Source organism: Pelophylax lessonae (genome assembly GCF_965119305.1).
Source record: "Pelophylax lessonae genome assembly, chromosome: 1".
Lineage (NCBI taxonomy): Eukaryota > Metazoa > Chordata > Amphibia > Anura > Ranidae > Pelophylax > Pelophylax lessonae.
In genome coordinates, this window is record NC_138768.1 from 142,994,008 (window position 1) to 143,014,454 (window position 20,447).

The 20,447-nt window shown below is 41.1% G+C and overlaps 1 protein-coding gene across 2 annotated transcripts in view; it reads left to right on the top strand.

Annotated features, from left to right (window-relative positions):
* Nucleotides 1-20,447, top strand: part of RASGRF2 (Ras protein specific guanine nucleotide releasing factor 2) — a 495,935-nt gene that overhangs the window by 214,184 nt on the left and 261,304 nt on the right. For both annotated transcript variants that reach the window (XM_082267574.1, XM_082267575.1), the window contains exon 6: nucleotides 12,109-12,188. In XM_082267574.1, coding sequence (XP_082123700.1) covers nucleotides 12,109-12,188 — 80 coding nt within the window. The remainder of the gene's footprint in view (nucleotides 1-12,108; nucleotides 12,189-20,447) is intronic.

Consider the following 20,447-nt stretch of genomic DNA (forward strand, 5'->3'; position numbering starts at 1 on the left):
CATATTTTGATTAGTTTGCGCAAAAGTTATCACATCTACTAACTACGGGAAAGATTTATGTCAGTTTTATTGGTTTTTTTTTTTACTAGTAATGGCGGCGATCTGCCATTTTTAGCGGGACTGTGACATTGTGGCGGACAGATCGGACCCCTAACTGACATTTTTGACACTTTTGGGGGGACCAATGACATTACTACAGTAATCAGTGCTAAAAATATGCACTGTTACTGTAATAATGACACTGGCAGGGAAGGGGTTAACACAGTGGGTGATCAAGGGGTTAAATGTAAGCCTAGGGGAGTGTTTCTAACTGTATGCAGGATGGACTTTTGAAATGATCACAGAGACCTGCGATCCTATATACATTTGTAGAAGGATCACAGGCGCGGGTGGCCGGCAGCAATTGGAGCCGCCGGCCCCGTGCATCGGAGTCCCCGCTGCTGAGTGGGGACGGGAGCGCGCCTAGCTGCAGGCGTGCGACCGACGTAGAGCTACGTCGGTTCGCACAGGAGGGCCAGCGGCGGGTGGTCCTTAAGTGGTTAAACAACGCTTCCTTGTATCATGTTTAAAGTGATTCTAAAGAAAAGAATAATAATAATAATAAAAAAAAAAATAATAACACACATGGTATACTTGCCTGCTCTGTGCAGCGGTTTTGCTCCGATCCTCTTCTTTTTGGGTCTCCTGCTGGTGCTATTGGCTCCTCCCCCACCAAGTGCCCCCAATAGCAAGCCTCTTGCTAAGGGGCAGTTGTGTATGCTCGCTCCTGAGCTGTGCACCGTGTGTCCATTCACACATGGTGCGTGGCTCGGCCCCGCCCCCACTCTCTTCTCATTGGCTCTCTGGCTGTGATTGTCAATGGCTCCCGATTCTGTGTGAGCCAATGAGGAGAGAGAGACCCGGGAGACCCGCTGCTCATCCACATTGCTAGATCGAAATGAGGCTCAGATAAGTATGGGGGGGGGGGGGCTGCACCCAAAAGGTTTTTTCCCCTAATGCATAGAATGTGAGCGGAGAGGGAGGTGTCAGAGCCCCATGCATCTCTATGGGGGAATTGGATGAGAGCGGACCGCCTGTTTCCATCCGTCCTGATTTCACAGACAGGATCGGATGCGGATGGACATGTCTCCGCTGACATCCGCTGCCCCATAGGGATACATGGGGAATCCGATCAGATCCGCCTAAAAAACTGACAGGCAGATCTGATCAGAGCGGTCTTGTGAAAGGACCCTAAGAATTACAACTCTGTAAAGTACAGTAGTGCCCATCAAATTTGTAGTTCTGGCAATGGGTTTCTGAGTCTGTGCTCTGGATGGCAGAGAATTAGGAGAAGTTAAAGCGGTCTTAAATCTAAAAACAAATATATATTACAGCTTGCCAGTTCTTAGATGTAGTGGCTGGAATAGTTTCCTTTTTAGTTTTTTTCCCCTTTATTTTCTTCTGAAGATCTTGGCAGTAAGTCTGTTATTTTACAGCTTCCTATAAGCCCCTGTTCACATTGGAGCCATTTGTCACATTGGAGCGATTTGGCATGTGATTTTACCTGTCACAGCCTATTGCCGACTATGGCACTGTTCAAATTGGTGCGACGAAGACTTTGCAGCGCCGTATCAATTTGTAAAAGTAGTTCCTGCATTACTTTTGCCGATTTTAGGTGCAACTTCAATAGACATCTGTGCATGAAGGCACCCCAAGTTGCACTGTCATGCGGCTTTGAAATCATGTGATTTCAGACGAAGACGTGCGATTTCAAAGCTGCATTAATGTGAACGACCAAGCTGTCCAGCAAATTAACAGTTAAAGGGGTGATACAAACCATTTAAAACTGACAGGGGTGCTTAGAATGGTCGTCTTTTATTCATTTATGTAAAACTTGTATTCCTCCCAAAAAAAAACCTGTTGCTGTAATTGCCAAAAAAGTGTTAGCTGGAGTCTGACTCTAAATCTGCTAGTGCATCTAAAGCTGGGTACACACTAGCGATAGACTGATATTGTTTTTTTCAGGGCCGATACCGATATTTTGGTCACAACGTATCAGTATCGGCCGATATTTTGTACATTTAAAGTTTTGAAAAATAAAGACAATTTTTGACACAAATCTGGTACTGAACATGTGGAGTAGGTCTTTTAGCTGTAATTTGCGGTCTTCCCTTCCCTCCCTGCCTGCCAGGAATCCCGCGTGAACCTAGTTTAGTCTCATTAAAATCCTAGAATCCACTTTATTAGTGTTTTTTATAATGTCCAGTGTGTGTTTTTGTAATAGAATAGTGGGAAATACCTCCATTACATCGCTGCTCCGGACTCTCCTCGCTAATCTCCCACTCTGCTGTTTTCTCCTCTCATTGCTGTCAGAGGAGGATCTCAGCCCCTCCCCTCTGCAGTGTACACAGAAGTGCCAAGTATTCGATTAGAATAGTGTGAAATACCTTTGTTACATCTCCCGCTCTGCTGTCCTTCTCTCATCCCCCCATTGACAGCTGGGGGGTCACAGAAGGGCCGAGCGGCAATGTAACAAAGGTATTTCACACTATTAGATTGCAAAAACACACACTGGACATTATATAAAACACTAATAAAGTGGATGCTAGGATTTTAATGACACTAATATTACATACACTAATATCGGTAATATCAATATAAGTTCCGGGGCCGATACTGATATACAGTGGAGATCGAAAGTTTGGGCACCCCAGGTAAAAATTTGTATTAATGTACATAAAGAAGCTAAGGAAAGATGGAAAAATCTCCAAAAGGCGTCAAATTACAGATGACATTCTTATAATATGTCAACAAAAGTTAGATTTTATTTCCATCATTGACACTTTCAAAATTACAGAAAACAAAAAAATGGTGTCTGCAAAAGTTTGGGCACCCTGCAGAATTTATAGCATGCACTGCCCCCTTTGCAAGGCTGAGACCTGCCAGTGTCATGGATTGTTCTCAATCATCGTCTGGGAAGACCAGGTGATGTCAATCTCAAAGGTTTTAAATGCCCAGACTCATCTGACCTTGCCCCAACAATCAGCACTATGGGATCTTCTAAGCAGTTGTCTAGAAAACTGAAACTGAAAATAGTTGACGTTCACAAAGCTGGAGAAGGCTATAAGAAAATAGCAAAGCGTTTTCAGATGTCAATAACCTCTGTTCGGAATGTAATTAAGAAATGGCAGTCATCAGGAACAGTGGAAGTTAAAGCAAGATCTGGAAGACCAAGAAAAATATCAGACAGAACAGCTCGCAGGATTGTGAGAAAAACAGTTCAAAACCCACGTTTGACTGCACAATCCCTCCAGAAAGATCTGGCAGACACTGGAGTTGTGGTACACTATTCCACTATAAAGAGATACTTGTACAAATATGGTTTTCATGGCAGAGTCATCAGAAGAAAACCTCTTCTACGTCCTCACCACAAAAATCAGCATTTGAACCTTGCAAATGAACATATAGACAAGCCTGATGCATTTTGGAAACAAGTTCTGTGGACCGATGAGGTTAAAATTGAACTTTTTGGCCGGAATGAGCAAAGGTACTTTTGGAGAAGAAGGGGCACAGAATTTAATGAAAAGAACCTCTGTCCAACTGTCCAACTGTTAAGCATGGGGGTGGATCAATCATACTTTGGGGTTGTATTGCAGCCAGTGGCACAGGGAACATCTCACGAGTAGAAGGAAAAATGGATTCAATAAAATTTCAGCAAATTTTGGATGGTAACTTGATGCCATCTGTGAAAAAGCTGAAGTTAAAGAGAGGATGGCTTCTACAAATGGATAATGATCCTAAACACACCTCGAAATCCACGGGGGATTACATCAAGAGGCATAAACTGAAGGTTTTGCCATTGCCTTCACAATCTCCTGACCTCAACATAATTGAAAATCTATGGATAGACCTTAAAAGAGCAGTGTGTGACAGACAGCCCAGAAATCTCAAAGAACTGGAAGACTTTTGTAAGGAAGAATGGGCAAAGATACCTCAAACAAGAATTGAAAGACTCTTGGCTGGCTACAAAAAGCGTTTACAAGCTGTGATACTTGCCAAAAAGGGGGCAGTACAAGATATTAACTTTGCAGGGTGCCCAAACTTTTGCAGATGCAATTTTTTTGTTTTCTGTTTTTTTTTAAAGTGTAAATGATGGAAATAAAATCCAACTTTTTTTGACATATAAGAATGTCTAATCTATAATTTTGATGCCTTTTGGAGATTTTTCCATCTTTCCTTGGCTTCTTTATGCACATTAATACAAATTTTTTCCTGGGGTGCCCAAACTTTCGATCTCCACTGTATCGGTAAAAGTGAATATCGGCCCTTCGATAATCGGCTTTGCTGATAATCGGTCGATCCCTAGTACACACAATAGGAAAATCAGGTGAACGATTGTCCAATTTTCCTTGTCTGAAGTCAGAAGGTAAAAATGTACGAAATTTCTGGTATGACTTTTTTTTGTTATTTATTGTTTCTGATCATGCGCAGTCTTTCGTATCTGATTTTTCTCAAAGGAAAATAGTATGAAAAGCATACACATTAAAGAAAATCATTCATTCTGTTCAAGTACGAGAAAAAATTGCCCCTTCAAGAATTTTCATTTGAAAAGTCTGAATCGGATGTCAAAATTTGTGTACACACTATACAGAAATCGAACGATCGTGCCACGTACAACATTTTTATTCCGATTTTCTCTAGTGTGTACCTCCCTTTACACTACCCTCTCAACGACTGACAAATGGACAATGTTGCTGTTGAAAGGTGGATGGGTACCCCCTCCCTCCAGGGTGGAGACACCCTAAAGCTGACCATGCCAGCTGGCTAAATGAAAAAAAAAAAAAAATGACGATTTCCCTATCCACAGATATAAAGGTGGATGGCAAAATCCTCCCTGCTGTGTCATTGTATTCTGAAAGTGGGACTGTTCATTAAAATTTGAATGATAAATGGACTTCTCATGTACGGGAACAGCCATACATGAATCGAAATTAGTCTTGTTCCTGCTGAGACTGTCGATTTTTGATCCATATATGGCCAGCTTAAAATGGTTGTAAAGTCAGAAGGTTTTTTTATCTTAATGCATTCTATGCATTAAAATAAAAAGCCTTCTGTGTGCAGCAGCCCCTCTAGCCCCCCCTCCACCCCACCCAAAACTTGCTTGAGCCCCCTCTCGATCCAGCAATTTCCACTAGTGTCTCAGCCATACGGGACTTTCTCTCCTGATTATCTGAGACAATCAACACTGATTGGCTGAGACAGCAGCGCCATTGACTCCCACCGCTGTCAATCAAAGTCAATGAGGAGAGAGGGGGCGGGCTGAACCACGGCTCTGCGTCTGAATGGATACACAGAGCCTCGGCTCAGGTTCCCCTATAGCAAGCTGCTTGCTGTGGGGGCACTCAACAGGAGGGAGGGGCCAGGAGCACCAAAGAGGGAAGAGAAGAGGAGGATCCGGGCTGCTCTGTGCAAAACCACTGCACAACGCAGGTAAGTATAACATGTTTGTTATTTTTATAGAAAAAAATCAAAAACGAGTCTTTACAATTACTTTTAGATGGGAAGTGTATTACTGGCTGGAAGAAAAGCCTAAAAAAATAAATACTAATTAGGGATCGACCGATTATCGGCAATGCCGATATACCGGGGGCCGATATGCACTTTCTCAGATGTATCGGAATCGGCCCCTGAGGTTACCGATATTGCCGATATTTCAGGAAAGTGCTTGTACCGGAGTGATGCCTGCAGCTAGATGCATCACGCCGGTATCGGCGTCCGTAGCCGACGGTCAGCTATCTTGTAATGACAACAGATGCGGCTGAGAAGCTGCTCAGCTGTCATTACAAGGAGCTGGAGGGGACATCCCCCCCTCCCGCCGCCTTCCGAGGCTCGCCCGGGTCTCCCGTCCCACCGGGAGACCCAGGCAACCATCCTGCACGGCCTCCAAAGACCCGATCAAAGCCGCTCTGATCGGGTCTCCATGTAAAAACCCCGGAAGTGATGTCATGACATCACTTCCAGGTACTCTGCACCAAATTTAAAAAAATGCGAGCATTCAAAACAGCCAAACTTTTGGCGTTTTGAATGCTTTTAAGTGCAGAGGAGGGGTTTGGGGTCTTTTAGATCCCCAGATCCCTCCACAAGAGTACCTGTCAAGAAAAATATATATATATATATTTAAATGTACAAAAATAATGACCAATATCGGCCGATACCGATATTCAATGGCCAAAATATCGGTATCGGCTTTAAAAAACAATATCGGTTGATTACTAATACTAATACAGCCACCACATTTAAAGCGGTATTTAACCCAAAACCAAAAATGTAATATATGTCAGTTTACCAATCATTAGATGCAGTGGCTATGCCAATTTTCTTTCTTTTGTTTTTTCCCTTTGTTATCATCTGGCCAGTAGCACACATATTGTATTCGTGAGACACCATTCTGGATGAAGAAGCACAGGAGGCACAGCAGACAGCAGCACTGTCAGTTTGAGGGGAGGGGATGGTAATGGTAGATGTAATAGCAGATTAAAATACTCTAACACATTGAAGCCAAACTCCAGCTCATGCTTTGTAGTCCACAGCAAACAGTGTTTTTTTCCTTTTGGGATAAAGGTTTTACATGATTAAATAGAACCTGATCATTTTATACTCCCCTGTCAGTGTTATGTGGTTTGTCTCATCCATGTACTGATACATTTTGCTGGATAGTTTGTGCTTTTAAAAAACAACAGACTTCCTGGCTGGATTACCAGATGAAAATAGAAGAAAGAAAGCCTAAAAATGAAAAGGAATGTAGCCATCACATATAAGAATTGGTAAGCTACAATATAATAAATGTTTGCTTTTGAGTTTATTACTACTTTAAGGTTTAGTGAGCTGCAAAATAATAAACTTCTGTTTTGAGGTTTATTACTACTTATAATAAAGGCAGATTTCATGTGCTTCTATTTGCAGTATTTTAAATGACTTATTTTTAATTTATGTATAACTGTAAAATGATTTTTCTTGGAGTTCAGTTTATAGGATAATTGCATTTTCCATTATCATATGGAGCACATAATGCATCTCTATGCATAATGTGTTCTATTTACCTGCTCTGCACTGTTTTGCCGTACTCAATGCTAAGCACTGAAACGTTTCCAGAGCTACAGTGGAAATGACGGCAGCACATATCTGATTCCAAATGTCGTGTCTTTTTAGGAGCCGACTTGTTTAATGTTCATTCAGGATACATTTTTCTAGAGAATACTTCTTGTGCTGCTTTCTACTTCTCAAAAGCTTTCCTCCAGCTGTTTTTATCGAGCTGCACTAGAAATTAACTACAGATAACATCCCGCATGGGAAACCATTCCCCAGAGACCATTTGGCTTCCAATAATATGTTCTCTGCTGCTAAGGTGCCTAAAAAAAAATATATATATATATATTGCGGGGGTTACGTTCTGGACCCAGCCGCGAAAAGTGAAAATCCGCAAAATAGAAAAACCCTATTAAAATGCATTGTAGGCATGATTTTTTTTTTTTACTGTCACTGTATGTGTAAAAGCATTTTAACCACTTGCCTTCTGTGCACTTAAACACCCTTCCCATCCAGGCCAATTTTCAGCTTTCAGCGCTGTCACACTTTGAATGACAATTGCGCGGTCATGCTACACTGTACCCATATGAAATTTTTATCATTTTTTTCACACAAATAGAGCTTTCTTTTGGTGGTATTTAATCATCTCTGGGTTTTTTATTTTTTACAAAAAAAAAGAATAAAGACAAAAAATTTTGAAAAAAAAAAAAAGTTTTTCTTATTTTCTGCGAGTAAATTTTGAAAATAAATTTTTCTCCTTCACTGATGGGCACTGATGAGGTGTCACTTATGGGCACTGATGAGGTGGCACTTATGGGCACTGATGAGGAGGTACTAATATGCCGCACTGATGAGCACTGATAGGTGGCACTGATAGGCGGCACTGATGAGCACTGATAGGCGGCACTGCTGGGCACTGATAGGCGGCACTGCTGGGCACTGAGAGGTAGCACTGCTGGGCACTGACAGGTGGCACTGCTGGGCACTGAGAGGCGGCACTGAGAGGCGGCACTGATGGGCACTGATAGGCGGCACTGATGGGCACTGGCGGATGGCACTGGACACTGACGGGTGGCACTGATGAGCGGCACTGATGGGCAGCACCATCAGTGCCCACACTCAGTGCCCATAGTGCTGCCAGTCAGTGCTCATCAGTGCCTAGATGAGCAGGCACTGATGGGCACTGACTAGCAGCACTATGGGCACTGATTGTGGGCATTGATGGGGGGCACTGATGGCGGGCACTGTGGGCACTGATGGGGGGGCACTGTGTGTGTGTTTTTACCTTGTGTAATCAGGGCACTGGTGATCGGTGCCCTGATTACATTCTCCTGTGTCCCCGGCGCTGTGAGGCTCCCCCTCCTTCCTCACACTGCAGGCTCCGTGTGAGGAAGAAGCGCCGGCGATGAGAGATGATCTCATATGTTTACATATGAGATCATCGCTCATTGGACGGCCAGATCACGTGGTGAATGGCCGCTGTGATTGGCCATTCACCACGATCTGTGATCGGCCGTGTCCAAGGGACACGGCCGACACAGATTTTCCCCACAGCGCGCTCGCGGGAGCGCGCTGGGGGCGTGTCACTGGGAGGCCGTTTAAAAACGGCCTCCCGAAAATTCGAGTCCGCGCTGCAGCCGTATATAGGCTGTAGCGCGGATGGGGGGTGGTTAAGGTCTTTAAACACACTTTTAAAACAATAGAAACACATTTAAACACATAAAAGATACTGAGAGACATAGCAAGAGCTATGGAAAACACAAAAATATTTCATTTTTAATGATTTATATAGTAAAATAACATTACAAAAAAAAAAATGCAATATACCGGGACCGCAAAAACTGAACCGCGATGGAGCGGGGGTTTACTGTATATACGCACACGCACAATAATATTCAGTGTAAATGTGTAATATATTGGAACCAAGATCACCATCCAGCCGTTAGTGAAAGCAAACAGTCTTGTACCTGCACTAAAAAAAACTGCAAACAAAACCACTTTCTTCAGCAAACAAACACAAAATAGCCCATGACTCTGGTGTAGTAGAAAAATAACACTTTGGCTCACCACCAGTATCACCCAACTCTTAACAGGGTTTTTTCAAAGTTCCTGCCTGCCTCAGAGGTCCCAAAGAAGAGGTCTCCACAAATCAGCAACCAAGTCTCAGTCACCAGCCAGTTCCCACTGCTTACTAAGCTGTGTGCTGCTATAGACTCCACTTCACAGACACTGGCTGATGGCTTCCTGTTCCTCTTTAGGCTTCTCTTGCAAGTGGCCTAGCCCCTTTAGGATTACAGCCCCTATAATCGGGGTTTGGAGTTTTGTCTAGGGGGTATGGAACGTTTACCTTTTTCCTTGTTCTACCTGGAAACCTGTGCTCTCCTCTGAATTTCGTCTGTTGGTGGGTCCTTGATATCCATATGTACACAGTAGGACTATTGGTCCTGCATTGAAAGTGATGATTTTAGAAAGGCCATGACTGGATGACTAGTGAAGAGAAGTGACTTTGTGGGACCTTATATAGGGACTGCCCAAGCTAACGTTCAGGCCAGGTTTGGAAAAAGCAATTGGCTTACTATTGCAGATGCAGCTTAGTGCCCTGCCCTTGTAAACGTGACAGATCATTGCATGATTGGTTGGTGCAAACTGAACCCAGATCTAAATATGCGAAGATGCCTTACAAGTTTTCTAACAAAAAGTTGATACAAGTTTTTTAATTGCTGTGTTTGCAGTTCTTTGATTCAGGGGACAACGTTCACACATCCACACACAGAAGAAAATACCCAATACAAGGCTACTACAGTTGTAAAACGGAACATTGTGTTTTCCTGCTAAAATGCACCATATGTTGGTAAAACCATAGGTCCTTTTAAACAACATTTCCAATGTCAAAGTGACATAAGAAGAACACTTACCAAAATAGACAAATGAGAACCTATTTGTCTAAGTAAAGCTGTATCAGTACAATTTGCTGAAAACAACCATCAGGTACATGCATTGAGAAGTATGGGTCATGGAGCACATTGACAGACCAAGAGGGGGAAACAAAGATTGCTTCCTTTTATGCATACTAGATACTAGATCGACTGATTATCGGCAATACCGATAAATCGGGGGCCGATATGCACTTTCCTCGATATATCGGAATCGGCCCCTGAGGTTACCGATGTTGCCGATTTTTGGGGAAAGTGCATGTCCTGGGGTGATGCCTGCAGCTAAAGGCATCACCCCGGTACTGGTGTCCATAGCCCACGGTCGGCTGACTTGTAATGACAACCGATGCGGCTGAGAAGCCGCTCGGCTGTCATTACAAGGAGCGGGAGGGGACGACCCCCCCCCCTCCCGCCACCTTCCAGGGCTCACCCGGGTCTCCCTTCCCACCGGGAGACCCAGGCATTCTACATCCACCACCGCCGACGAAGAGAAGACCCGGTGTAGCATGAATATGTGTCCCCGTGAAAGCCGGTATCCCTGCCGCAAGTGCGCATGCGCCGGTCTCCATGTAAAAAACCAGGCGCCGAATTAAAAAAACAGACAGCATTCAAAACAGCCAAACTTGGAGTTTTGAATGCTTTTCAGTGCCAACGAGGGGTTTGGGGTCGTTTAGAAAAAGAAAAACGATATCGGTCGATCACTATTAGATACACATCTTTAACACTTTACATGCAGGAGAGTTAAACACAAACCTTTTCTTGACATGTTTCTTGAAAAAATGCTAGAGCCTGAAATTGCTTACTAATCTCATTAACACTGTTATTATACTTTTCTAGATTTTTCTTTCTTTATTTATAGACTTCTGTTTTTTCCTGACAATGCTGTTATTTCATTTCTAGTCCCTCATGTTGTCTCTCAATACAGTGTTTACTAAAAGTGCTAAGGGGCACTTCCCATTGGATATGTGTGCTGAGGACACATGCACGCAATAGACTGATGCACCCACTATGCAAGGGGACACTATTTCTCATGTAACTTGGGTTTTCACTTGACACTGCATTGGAGGTAGACATACATGGTTCTCTTTCCCATGCAATTGTTTCTTTGAACATGCCACAGAACTTGGTGCAAAGAGGGGCTTATTCCTGGCCATTTTCTGGCTGCCAGTGTCTGTCCTCCACTTGTGTCCCCAAATGTCATCCCCATTCACCCATTGATATGGGCAGAAGGTATCATTAATGCAGGAAGGTCTATCCAGCTTCTAAGAAAGTGCAGAGTAAAAAGATGCATAATGCATTTTGTTGCTTGTTTGAATAAGTCCTTGGAGCTGCAGTGTATACTATACCTCTATCTCCTTCTTTCCGGTGCATTGTCCACATTTCGGATTTATATATTACAGTTCCTCTAATAAAAGTTGTATTTACTACAAGGATTTGAGACAGACCTTAGATGATGCATTTTTTTGTGAAACCAGCAGGTTGATCAAAAAAATGATCTATTTTCCTCCATCAACACACTCAGCGTTGATGGAGGAATCCCTCCCATGGAGCTATTGTATTCTAACAGAGGGAAGACTATAGGTGGCACTTATTGAGAGACAAAAATCTGACATGCTTGTCCTACAGAAGTCAATCGAGAAAATGACTTCTGTTCAACCAGTCTGTCCATAGATTGATCGAAATTCGGCTGGTCCCTGCTGAACGAGCCATAATTTGATCCATTTATGGCCAGCCTAAGTGAGACATGACTGCTGCCATATGTCCATAAACGAATCTATAATTTTATTAATTTCACATTCATATTGCGAAAGCTGCCAGCTGCGCCTTGTTTACTGAGAAATGACTAATTACTACTGACCTTTATGGTAGATGACCTGTGATTTCACCTTTATATTCTTCATTCTTTGTTGATGTATTATTTATGCATTCCATTGTTCATTATTTCCAGGACTACTGAAGACACCATTAATATTTTCTTCATGCAGCTATTGGAAATCAAGTTAAATATTGAGTTGCTGTTTACCAGTAACACTTGATCTTTGCTTTAATTGCTGAATATTGAGAGATTATAATGTGTCAGTAATGTGTGTTGTTTTTTTTTCTTTTTCAGTGAAACCATCATGTTTCTTCATGAAATATTTCACCAGGGTCTGAAAGCCAGAATTACTAACTGGCCTACTTTAATTTTAGGTATGTGAGCCTGTTTTTTTAATACTGTTAATAATACATGAATGAGAGCTGCCAAGCAGAATGGCTACTGCCTTGACGTTTGGGACTTGTGTGGCTTTTTGATATGATCATATCATTTTGAAGTTTTCCTTGGGTTCGTTGAAACAGCATTACTTTTTTATCATGCTGAATTATACAGTATATTACTGATTGCTTCTCTTAATCACCAATCTGTTACTAAAAAAGAAGTGCTAGGAAAAACTGTTTTTATGTTTGGTCCTTTAGATGTGGTGTTTTACTGTTTGTAAACCTTATTTCACTGCTTTTATTTGTTAGGTCATTTATGTGTCAAAGTGTGCCCCAAAATGATTTAATAATTGGAAAGTATACTGCTTTCTAGAAAGCAACAGTCCAACAGGGTGATTATAACATGAATTGAGCTTTTTAGGACAAGGAGAATTCCACACACCATGGAACCGCTCAAGGTGGAAAAGGGATGGAAGGTAGCCTCAGCCCTGGCTCCTTCCGATGAGGCACAACCACTGACTCATTTTGCCTCACTACGGGGCTTAGTCAAAGAGGTATACCTCTATGCCTAGGCCCCGGTTGTGGAGTAAAACACATGTGGAGGCGTGGCTTATCAGAGGAGCCAGGGCTGAGGCTGCCTTTCATCCATCCTCAATCTTGAGCGGTTCCGAGGTGTGTGGTGTTCTCCTTGTATCTCCTTGTATATTCCTACCTATATTCCATTCATGCCTGCACCCTGTTTTGGAGTGGGTCCACCAGAGCCATACCGTCGGTGCTTAGAGCAGCGCTCCACTAAGTATTTATAAAGTGAGCTTTTACCATAGTAACACTGTACTTCTCTGGGAAGGTGATCAGGAACTTTTTTTCACATTATGAATGCTTATAACAGTGATATTTACTGTTATAAGCAACCATTTTTTCTGAATCAAATTCCATCATGTGTATTGTTATTAGCTGTGATTGGCCACAGCTAATCACATGGTACAGATGGGCTGCGATTGGCCATGTCTGTACCATGGGATCACTGTGACCACTCACAGTAAGCAACACAATAGTACACAATGAATGGCATGAATGGAAGCCATCCATTGTGTACAATTATTAAAGTTTGAGCACTGCAATTTGTTTTTTTTAATTATTAAAGTGACTGTTTAGAAATGAATTGTATTCTAAAATACAGGTACCCACATCCTAATTATCATGAAAGAGAGCAATGGGAGAGGTGGGGAACAGGATTGTATCAGTACCGTCAGAGGACATTACAAAATTTCTTTAAAAAGCAATACATTTTATTTATATACGTACATATGGTCAACAACACAATATAAAAAGTCGTATAAGCACAGAAAATACATATTTTCCCTCTTGAGGGTTGCTACACCCCCAACATTGGGGTCACTTCAACCTGGGAAGCTACTCCAGAGAAGATGTGAAAGCGTAGAATGTTAGACTCCACATGTTTCAAGGTCGCCTGCTTCTTCAGGAAAAAAAGGGGACAGGACACTAAAAATAAAAAGCATAAATGTTTAAACAGGGTAATGACATCAATAATGATGCAGGTTTTTAATGCATATCATGCAATACATTTATATAGAAGAGTGGTATGGGGAACATTTACCTCAAGGACTAAGCCAGGTCAAATGACAATCATCACGGGGGTATCAAGGCATAAATCACTTATCCGTTTATGCCTTGATGCCCCCCTGATGATTGTCGACTGACCTGGCTTAGCCCTTGAGGTAAACGTTCCCCATACCACTCTTCTAAATAAATGTATTGCATGATATATATAAAATACCTGCATCATTAGTGATGTCATTACGCTTTATATACATCTATGCTTTTTATTTTTAGTGTCCTGTCCCCTCTTTTTTTCTCCTGAAAAAGCGGGTGACCACAAAACACGTTGAGTCTGACGGTCTACACTTTCATATCGTCTCTGGAATAGCTTCCCAGGTAGAAGTAACCCCAATGTTGGGGGTGTAGCAACCATAACAAGGGACAAATTTGTATTTTGTGTGCTTATAGGACTTTTTATATTGTGTTGTTGATCATATGTATATAAATAAAATGTATTGCTTTTTAAAGAAATTTTGTAATGTCCTATGATGATACAGATAAAATCCACAAAAATAGAGAACCTTTCAGACTTTACTGGTACCAGAAAAGGACAGTGAAACAATTGGTAGTGTTAAAAAAGAGTATTTTATTACAAAAAGCTAAAAAAAAAAACATAAATAGAATCATACAAACCGTTGCTTATATGGATAGTGCAGATCATAATAATGAGATTTCTTCCATATTCCTTTGCTACCGTTTCAAGAGGTTGACGTGTTTCACATGTTTTGCTTCCTCATGACCTCAAGCATTATGGTTTGCAAATAAAACAATTGATCTATCCAGTACAGCAAATTACATGTCAAAAATATATGACAATATATATCAAAAGTACAGTATTGTTCCTGGATCATATCAACACGCTAATCTTCCCATCAAGGTAGATCAGGACATGTCATGTGACAAGGAGGGCAATATGTAAAGTATGACAAAAAGCCATAAAACGGTAGTGCCAAAAAGTATTTTTGTAATAACCTACAATAAGGAGCATAGATGGGTAAATAGCCATCCTGGCCAACAGAACTCACTTAGCGTCACACAAAAAAAAAAGAAAATAAATACCACTTACTTGGTACGATATTCTTGAAACATACACTACAGGCATAACCAAATATTAACTGTGTTCAGTTCCATAAGGGAGGTATTAAACAGCATAACAGCTATCAGCATCCAGGGTACATCAAATCCCCTGCACAGATGTCTTCTCACATATATCGTCAGCCCACAATAAGAAATCTCTGACACACAAATGATAAATATATCTAAATAATTATGTGTGCAATATTGCACCATAGCAGCATATCACACAGTGCCTTCCCAGATAAGCTCAATATAATATAGAATGCCAGACAAGAAAGTATCAGTAATACTTAGTCCCTTACCTTATGAATCCCAGCAGCCACCATAGCACCATCCACCATTGTCCCATAACAACTGACTCCTATTTAAGGCAGTCAGTGGCACCAAAAAACAGCCCCCTAATTATCAATCAATTTAATCAACAGAAGTGTGTGTATTTTTAGGGCATCAGAGAATGCTCAAACCACTTCTGCCCATACAAAGAGGGAAGAGATATAACAATCACTGACATCCGCCTCATCCCGAGTCGCAATTGATAGGCTGAACATCACTGCCGAGGCCCACGCATGCACAGAACGTTTGTGGGCCCAGTGACGTAGCTGTCCGGGCTCTCGCACATGCGCGGCCGATCAAATGTATACAGCAAATACAGCACAACAAACGGCTCCAGCACCACCGCTCAGATGCCACAATCCAGCCAATACGAGTGGCGCGGACCACCATAGATGCCCCCACAAGGGGGGAGGGGATGAGAAGGGGGTATATATAAAAAAACAGCCTAAATAACACAAGGCACAACTGAGTTACAATACAGAATTATTGATCGAAAAGATGCATATTAATTAACCACTTGCCGACCAGCCTACTGCAGCAGGTCGACTCTGTCCCGGGAAACAATTTACCTGTATGTCGCTTCAGCCACAGGGGAAGCAGGGGCACCCGCGATATCTGCCCGTGGAGACAGAATGGCGGTCTGCTGTTGTAAACACGGCAGACCGCTGTTATGTCAGTAATGAACACAGGGATCCTGGGTTCCTCCTATTTAGGAACACTGGTCTCTGTGTTCATTCAGCAAGCCCATCCCCCACACAGTTAGAGAGCACCCCCTAGGGACACATTTAACCCTTTGATCACCCCTGGTGTTAAACCCTTCTCTGCCAGTGTCATTAGTACAGTAATAGTACATATTTTTAGCACTGGTTACTGTAGTAATGTCACTAGTCCCCCCAAAAGTGTCAAAAATGTCGGTTAGGTGTCAAATCTGTCCGCCGCAATGTCGCAGTCTCGCTAAAAAGCGCTGATCGCCGCCATTACTAGTAAAAAAAAAAAAAAAAAGAGATAAATCTTTCCCCTAGTTTTTACCAATCAATTTACACTTATTGGGATTTTTTTTTTACCAAAAATATGTAGCAGAATACATATTAGCCCAAAATGAAAAAATAATTTGACTTTTACATTTTTTTTTATTGGGAATGTTATATAGCAGAAAGTAAAAAACATTGTTTTTTTTTTCTTTTCAGAATTGTCGCTCTTATTTTGTTTATAGCGCAAAAAATAAAAACCGCAGAGTTGATCAAATACCATCAAAAGAAATTTCTATTTGTGGGAAAAAAAGAACATCAATTTTATTTGGGTATAGCATTGCACGACCGCTCAATTGTTATTTAAAATATTGCAGTGCCATATCGCAAAAAAATGGCCTGGTCATTAAGGGGTAAAACCTTCTGGTCCAGAAGTGGTTAATATTAATTGTAATGAGATCTCCGATCTTCATAGTTTGATGGGATTTCCCATGACTGCACCACCTCAACTCCACCCCCTCAACTCCACACCCTTGGCCGGGCAGAGAGTAAAATCGTACTCCTGCCACCAGATGAACACTATGCATGGGATCTCATTAAACAATAAACCTGCTGTGTCACACAGCACTTCATTTAGTCCCATAAACGACATGTTCCACTGACACCTAATAGAAAAAATGTCCAAGGAGATACAGTACTATGATAGGCAATACTCTCACATTGCCGTTAAAAGCAACATAAATATAATACATTCTAGCTAATATCTTAATATATATACACATTCACATCTAATATATTATTTTATATGTAAATATTTTTTTTTAAAGCTTACAAAAAAACACAACAAATCCCCTTCAAAAGAAATGTTATTGTTGGGGTGACAGGCTTATTCATTTAGAAATGGCTTATAGCTGAGGGAGTCATTGAGGCTTGGTGGAGAGGTGGCATTTAATTCAAATATCCACCACGCCTCTCGTTGTAATAATTTTCTATCAAAATTTCCTCCTCTTGGGTCTCCCAAGACCTTTTCCAATACAGTGAATTGAACCATAGATGTATCCTGTTTATGTTGAAGTGCTACGTGTCTTCCTATCGAAATGCATAAGAGAATTTTTTGTGATATAGTAAATATGATCATATATATATTATCTTCCAAAAATTTCTAATCGTCTTTCTGGCATAGAATGCTCCCCTTTTTTCAGAACACAATGTAGACCACGCCAGGAGTTTGGCAGTGGACAATAGTGTTCAATCCTATGAATGCATCCATTCGGCAGCTGAAATGATGGTCCTTCATGTATCCAATTACAATATTCACATGCACCACATTTATGCATCCCTTTCCAATTTTCCCTATAAGGGGAGACGCCTCTAAAATGACTTAGAACCAATTGATCTTTCAGGGATCTACTTTTTGTTATATGTGAGCTGGGGATATTCCTGTAAGTATTTTCTCAGGATTGGATCACTTGTCAGTAAATGCCAATGTTTGCCAATCGCTCTCTTAATCAGATAGTGATGGCTTGGGTAAGTTGTGATAATTCTTACCATATCAGATTTTTTCTTCATTTTAATGCCAAAAAGTAATTCATGCCTGTCTTTCTGGCAAACATTATTATATGCTTTTTTCAAAGTTGTTTTAGTGTATTCCCTTCGGAGCAACCTAAACCTCAAAAGTTTAGACTCTTTTTCAAATTCCTCATTGCTAGAACAATCTTTAGATTAGAGGATGTGGATATATACTGGACACATGAAGTATAGTATTCCCAGCAGTGGGCTTCCTATATAATGACGTGCCAAGTGTATCATCATTTTGTTTGTATATGTAATTGTCCTGGAAAGGTAGCATGCTGGGATTACTTTACATAGTAAATTTGAGATTAAACGCATTATCTGACAATCGTTTTGTGAAAGTGAGCAGTTCCGTTTCACTGGAAGTCCACACACCATGAGCACGTCATCTATATACCTGTACCAGCACAAGATGTTGAACAGGTATATAGACGAAGCATCATTTGGGAATAGCCAACGCTCCCACCCCCCCATGTACAGATTGGCATACGATGGGGCACAGCATGTCCTCATCGCAACCCCTGCACCTGGAGGTAATGGGAGCCAGTAAATGTAAATACATTTTTAGTAAGGATGTGCTGTAATAGATACACAATAAATACACTATATGGCCTTGCTGTTCTGTCCATCTCATTTTAAAAGCTTTCCACCACTGAGATTCCCAAAGTATGGGGAATACTGCAATATAGGGCCTCCACATCGATAGAGACTAATATACTTTCTGATGGTATTGTTATTCCATGTAGTTTTTTCAATAAGTCCATTGTGTCCAAAATATACGATGGTAGACCCAATATATGCGGTCATAAAATGAATCGACTAACCAATTTCACTTTTCTCTTTTTGTTCCTGTCCCTGAAATAATTGAGCAGCCTGGGGGTCTCCGCATGTTCTTGTGGGTTTTTGGTAATGCAAAGAAAGATGGAGTCCTCGGATAAGGAACCTGAAGAGCCTCAAATATTTCCTTATCGATCACTACATTTCCATATGCCTCGTTAAGGATGGTGTCAAATTCAGTATTAAAAGCCGAAATTTTATCCTCTGGAATTTTGGCATATCAATCATTATTAGAGAGAATATCGAGGCACATGTCCACATACATTTGTGTGTCCATCACCACCACATTGCCTCCTTTGTTTGCCATTTTAATTGTTAAATTATCATCTTTTTTAAATTGTGTTATGCCTGCCTTTGTTCCCAAGATAGGTTATTTTTTTGAAGAGGTTCCGAAGGTTAATTTTTCAATTTCTGATGTTGTTTGGGACAAAAAAGTCCAAGTATTGGGATTGGGAAACTTTGTAGATTTTTTCCTAATTTTATTAGGTTTCATGGGAGACTGTGCCTGAGGGGATGCCCCCGTGTAGGATATGGGGGGACCCTTCTCAGCAGAGTCTTCCATGGCTGATTCATTTTTATCCAAGAGATTCATACGATCCTTGAGAGCCAAAATTTCCTTTACTGTAAGAGTCCATTCACACTGCCGCGACTTGTGAGGCTACTTGTGTGCCCTCAAGTCGCCCCAAGTCGCTTGACATAAGAAATCCCATGTAAATGAATGAGAGCCGTCTTAATATGCACTACTGAAGTCGCTCCGACTACAGAAAAGGGTCCTGTACTAAAACCTTTCTATTGTTCCTTTACTATTTTCTCTTGTTTTTTCTTCTTTCTATGTTCATCATACAGGTATTTGTATAAAAATAAGGTTGCAGCACTGAAAATTGTGACTTATAGTGATATTATAAATCAAAACACATAAGTGAAAAGTATATAAATGAATATATAAATCAAGTCCACAAAAAAAGTCCATAAAAAAACGTGATGATATTCAGTGTCTGCTTGATTAAAGTGTCACCACAGTGTGATCCTCCACCAGTATGAGTAATGTAAACTCACCAGACCAATATGCTGTCTATATTATAGGACAGCACATGCGTTTTGGGCATAAATATCCATTCCTGGACAAAATCAAGTTGATCAAGCTGAGTACGTTCCTTGCTCACAGATGTCCTCCCATCTGGTGTTCCAATCAGCCAGGTGTGGTAATCATCAGACATAAGAGAAAAACATTTTTTCTCATAGTGGAATAAGAGCAGGTTTGGGACTTTAAATGAGGCGCAAGCTGGGTAAGGCTCAGTGTCTCCATCCCTGTATATGCTTGATGAGGAAAAAGGTTTGGGACTTTAAATGAGGTGCGTGAGAACAACCGGCCCTTAGTAAAATATACTCACCAACCAGTCTGATTACAAACCGAATTGATCTGTCTAACAATATACGGTAAAAACAGGGGTTTTTAACGTATATTGTTAGATAGGTCAATTCGGTTTGTAATCAGAATGGTCGGTGAGTATATTTTACTAAGGACCGGTTGTTCTCATGCACCTCATTTAAAGTCCCAAACCTTTTTCCTCATAGTGTATCATTTATTTAAAAGTATCATTAAAAAGCAACTAAACCCACTATTAGTACAATAGTGGTAAAACAATGAAGCTGGAAAAATCGCTCTAATACAGGTCCATACAGTGCAATAAAACACATAGATTAATGCACTTACATTGAAACCCACCAAATTAAGTATAATAATGGTGGCTAAGGACCTCAGGCATGTATCTCCGCTAGGTATTTTTATGTCAACCTACGAGTAAACAGGTTGAGGTCTTTAATGACCTCAAAATTGTCAGCCTTA